The sequence below is a fragment of the Puccinia triticina genome, chromosome 2A, assembly GCF_026914185.1.
Source record: "Puccinia triticina chromosome 2A, complete sequence".
In the NCBI taxonomy this organism is placed as follows: Eukaryota; Fungi; Basidiomycota; class Pucciniomycetes; order Pucciniales; family Pucciniaceae; genus Puccinia; species Puccinia triticina.
In genome coordinates this window covers 3097852-3102825 of record NC_070559.1, presented here as the reverse complement: position 1 = coordinate 3102825, position 4974 = coordinate 3097852, and the positions used below count along the sequence as shown (strand labels likewise).

The window sequence follows — 4974 nt, the reverse complement described above, 5'->3', positions numbered from 1 at the left end:
CCCCCACCCACTACCACACTTGGGGCTTGGTGAAAGCCAATTTTAGCTCTCAGGATAGCTCCCACGCAGTGGATGCCGCAGTAGGCCTCAGCATCCTGGGAGCTAAACATGGTAATCTCTTAGCACCATGGAAAGCTCTGGCGGTGGAGTTGCTCTTAGTGGATTCTTGCCAACTTGAACCCCCCTCATACATGGTTAATAACTTCATACTCTCATCAGTCTTGTGCTGCCTGAGGAAGGGTGCTACATGGTTTTACTCAAGGTCTTGGTCTGCCCAGATCTGCACTGCCTGGTCTACATGTCAGACTTGCAAATTTGATAAGATTATGTGTGCTTTGGCCTTGGACTTATATGTAGCTGAAAGTTTCAAGTCCACACCAAAGATGAAAATACATTGCAGATTGAAAAGGTCTTTTGCACATTTATACAGTGAAAACAATTCAAAAACGGGGACAATGAGTGGGTGCCAAAAAATATTGATTAGGAAGATTTGATCATTGGGTTAAGAAGTAGGAAATGATTGGAGCCACAAGCAATATACTTAATCAAGCAAAAAAAAATTCACACTGCGCACAGTGAATTGTTATTCAAAAGGTGGATTCAAAGTTGGCCAGTTGAAACTTGCATACACTTTTGAAAGTTGATGTTCAAGGCTTTTCTTGAACACCAACTTTTGAAAACACATTTGAGAAGGCCTGTGGGGTATGTAAAATGTGTCTTGCATGCTCTTTTTCAACTTGGTGTTCATGATGTGACTTGAATGCCCACTTGAAAAAGTGCATACAAGTCCCTCCCACCAGGCCAACTTTGAAACACCCTAATCTTATACTCAAAAAGAAGGTTGAGAGTAATTTGATGACATGTGTATTTTGCATATGAATGGTCATGTGTACCTGTGGAGGGCACATCTAATAGCCCAGTTGAACTCAGAAAACTTTATTTCTTTTCTCTGCCTTCTTGGTTTTGTTTCACCATTTAGTTGTTACCGGTTGTTTTTCACTTCAACACCTCCAGACTCAAGAAGGTTGTTGTGAAGAAGAACAAGTGTGTCAGGTAAAGGAATTGAAGCCTATCTCAACTGTTGAACATAAAAACTTAACTCATTGTACTTGTTGATTAACATCGCTAGTTCAAGAAGATTGAAGATGATATTGTTTGACAAGGAGTTTAATCATCAGCATACAATATGGTTCTCAGTGTTGGTTTCATTGAGTTATCTATTGCTTAGCTTGTGTGATTAAAACACTAAAACTTTTGTTTCTTTGGTTTATTGTTGTTCTCAAATTATCATCAATGTGGTGTTCAGTGGATGACTTCCTGTTGAGTCTAAGAGCCTCCCAGATCTCAATTTACACAACCAAACTCATTTTCAGGAAAAAAGAAAATGTTTTCCTAAGCCTGTAGTTCATTGCTTTCATGTGTGCTGTTTGTTGCTTTGGTAAGTGTCTTAATTTAGGAGTTAGAGGCCAGCATCTAAAGCTCTCTAAATGCCTACAGGAAGTCATCCAGTTCACTAGCATAGATAGCTTCTTTATTCTGTTGGTTGTTCGTTCTCATCTCTTCCTCTTGTTGTTTTTGTGGCTCATTTATTGATTTGATTTGTTTCTTAGTTTATCAACTACTACTACTGGCTGAAAGAGATAAAAGATTTTTACAACAAAGAGTGCTTGATTCTACATCACAGCACGTTTGTCAAGCGATTGAACAGATATCCTAGATATGATCTCATCTTTTAATCAACGACAAAAAGCAAATATATTTTACTCTTCCTTTTCCTTCACCGAGTTTTTCTTCCGACGAGACTTCAACTCTTTGATCAGAGCAATCACTAGTGGTACGAGCACGGGACCAAAGAGAGGAGTGTAAATAGCGTATTTGTGTTCGTCCGGGAAATACAGCAGAGAGAGCATGGTTGGACTGAAGAATGCAGTTGAAGATAACGTCTTTGATTCATCGGCGTGGAGCGCTGCTGTCCATAGTGAACCTTGTGGTTTAATAAGTTCCTCCTGGGCCTGTTTCCGTTTGATTTGAAGGGTCCATGATAAGAAAAGGAAACGATGAATAAAGTTTTTGGCAGCTTGACTATCCATATACCTCTGCAATAAATTGACCCAACTTACAGACTTGAGACTTGCCAGAGCGCCTTTAACTTGGTTTTGTACTTCCGTAGAAACCCTCATGTTGGTTTGATCATGAACCAATTTGACGATTACTTGCATCGAGTTGATCGCCTCGAGGCTGTTTTCCACAATCCGACGTCTCACAATCGCGTCAAGTGCGAGCGCACGCTGTTCAGGAGTGTCGAGAGTATCAACGACACCTAAGAGGCTGAGCAGATGATGTCGAAAGATTTGCATTGGTCGGGCAAGCTCGGCTACCCCTAGCCGCGGCTGTCCCCCGATAGCAGTCTGGTCGGGATTGTAGATCACCACGCTTCCCCACTGCGGCCTAATGAAACTGCCGTCGGCATCAAGGGTACCTTCAATGTATTTGATGCAAATCAGTATATTGTGAAATGAGTGGCAATTCAATCAGGACATATGAATACGATGCTTACCATCTGTGCGTCGAATTTTGAATGGTCTGTGGTCAGGTGAAGGTACCCAGAGCACAAAGTTTAGTACTGGCTCCATGGTCACCGACGAGGCTGATGCAAATTAAAATTATCTCGTCAAATCAGGATCAGCTGGCTTAAAGTGCAGCTACTCATGTTTTGCTTACCAAGGTTCCAATCCGCATCATTGATGAACGCTTTCAACTCCTCTTGTTCCACAACATACGTCGAGTCTTGTCCATTTGACAGTAGAGTCGGCTCAAAAGCTAGCGGGGAATTCTGCAGAATTTGCGTTTGACATGTTAAGTTGTGCAGAGGTGCGAGATTCGCCAAAAGATCTTCCAGGTAAACTGAGACAAAAAGGAAGCAAAATGGAAACCGTATGTCACTTCATATCAGTATTGAAACTCCGACGCCAAATGGGTATTCCACTTAACTCACGTTCGATGGCATGCTTAATACTCCAACTTCGAATAAAACCTGATTGACTGCAATCTTCATTCATGAGACTGAAGACAAGCTTTAACTGAGAAGAATATTTTATGACTCGCGAGTCTGCAGCTTGTGTAGAGGAGGGTGAGCTGGGAAGCGGGGCGATGAATCGGAGTAATTCATTGGGCTTATCGCTAGCTGATTGGAAAACAACCACAATTGGGAGAATGTTAGTTGAGCTAAATGTGTTTTATCCATTCATGAAGTTGACGGACTTGTAAGCGGAATCTTGATGTCTTTCTGAAAGGCAAAACTCCCAGAGTGATTCCGAATATCTGAAGGTGATCGATGTAAGACGACTGGGAATTTCACGGAAGGAAAGAGTAAAGAAGGTCATCGGTTGGGATTGACATGACAGATGGACCTGTTTCATCGGCTTCTACCTTCAAAATAAAGTGCTGACCACCATTTTCAGAAGCTGAGGCAGGGGTTGATTCGACATTGAAATCAAAACATCTAGCAGTCAATATGTCGATCGCATCGTGGTAGGTGTCGCCTCCACTTCCCAAACGGGATGCCAACCTTTCGACTTGAGATTTCATCGAGGCAGACGTGATTTCGGGTAAGTTTGATGTCAATTTGATAGGAAATCGAATCGGACATGGCTACGATCGCAGTCAATGTGATCAACATGGGGTTGGGCGCTTGAGAAACATACACCGTAAGATGAAACAGACCTTAAGAGCATCCCAAGCTTCGACTTCGGAGCTGGGTAGAGCGCGTCTCTCAATCTTGGTCGTGCTCCACCATACTGGCAAGCTGAGAATGATCACAATCCAAAAACTCCCAACGATCTGAGACCGAGTCCGGTCTTTCGATTTTGAGCCGGGTGCAATCGGCCGAGATGATGGCTGGTCCATGGTTGGAAAGTCTGTGGTAAAGAGACTGGTTGCAGTTATGTACATCAACCATTGCCTGTAGCAGGATGGTGATTGGGCGGGTGTCCAACAGGCCGCCCGAACCCGGCCGGGTTTGGGCCGGGCGGGGACACACCTGAGACTAACTTAACACAAGTCCCCCCTGGTGGGAGCGCTGTGGCTGGCGGCGAAGCCGCCCCTCCCGCAGGGAGGGACTTGCACATTATCCCAAATTTTACGCGGGAGCAGAAAGTTCATTTGGCTGAGAGGTTTTTAAAATTTTTATAGCTCCTCCCCCAGCCTCTCCACCAATATGCCCTATCTGTACCCTATGCTACTTTTCTTTCTCTACAATTTGGTCTACTCAGATTTTTTCTATCCCAATCTGTTGACCTTTTCAAAAGATCAAAAATGCACAAGTCTTCCAAATGAGGCTCCACTTGTTTGGGACTCCAGGAGTTGTTTTTCTGGCTACAAGATAAATGAGTGGCTCAAATTCCTTGCAAGAAAAGAACCTAAAACTCTGTGTATTCAGTTTTTCTATATTGGTTGGGATTTAGTGTAGCAGATCCTTTCTGCTCCTGCTTAAATCAAGACATAACTCATAAGCCTCTCCTGCGGAGAGCCCTCCGGGCGGGGTCCCCCGGACCCTCCGCTCAAGAGGCTTTGTTAAGCTAGACCTGAGACACTGCCGCATTGGTGCGGGGCCTGTTGTAACCTGACAGGGACACTGAGTTAGGGATGGCAATTGGGCGGACCCGAGCCAGGCCGCAAGATTAGTGGGCGGGTTGGGCCGGGTCATTTTTCCTGAAATGGCTGCCCGACCCAAGCCTGTTTATTAGTCGGGTCGCCCGTGGGCTGCTGACGGGCCCCAGCCAGAAATGATATAATAAAATAAATCTTGTATTTTGGTCGGAGGAAGGGTTGATGCAGTGGTTTCTACACCATATGCATCACAGTAATCTACAAAGGAAACCATAAAAAGGAAATATAGGGAGTTGAGTTACTTTGCCGCGCCCGCAACTTGCTTTGCAGCCAGCTTCCTGGCCTTGATCCAGTCTTGAGTGCAGA

At 44.3% G+C, this 4974-nt stretch overlaps 1 protein-coding gene across 1 annotated transcript; it reads right to left on the bottom strand.

Annotated features, from left to right (window-relative positions):
* Window positions 1–1760: 1760 nt before the first annotated feature.
* On the bottom strand, window positions 1761–3906 carry PtA15_2A311 (uncharacterized protein; the record flags this gene model as incomplete). The annotated part of the gene is made up of 8 exons (XM_053166320.1): window positions 1761–2012; window positions 2121–2479; window positions 2558–2647; window positions 2722–2904; window positions 2996–3184; window positions 3262–3345; window positions 3450–3651; window positions 3724–3906. The coding sequence occupies 8 exons, from the start codon at window positions 3904–3906 to the stop codon at window positions 1761–1763; spliced, it is 1542 nt and encodes a 513-aa protein (XP_053017553.1).
* Window positions 3907–4974: the final 1068 nt, after the last annotated feature.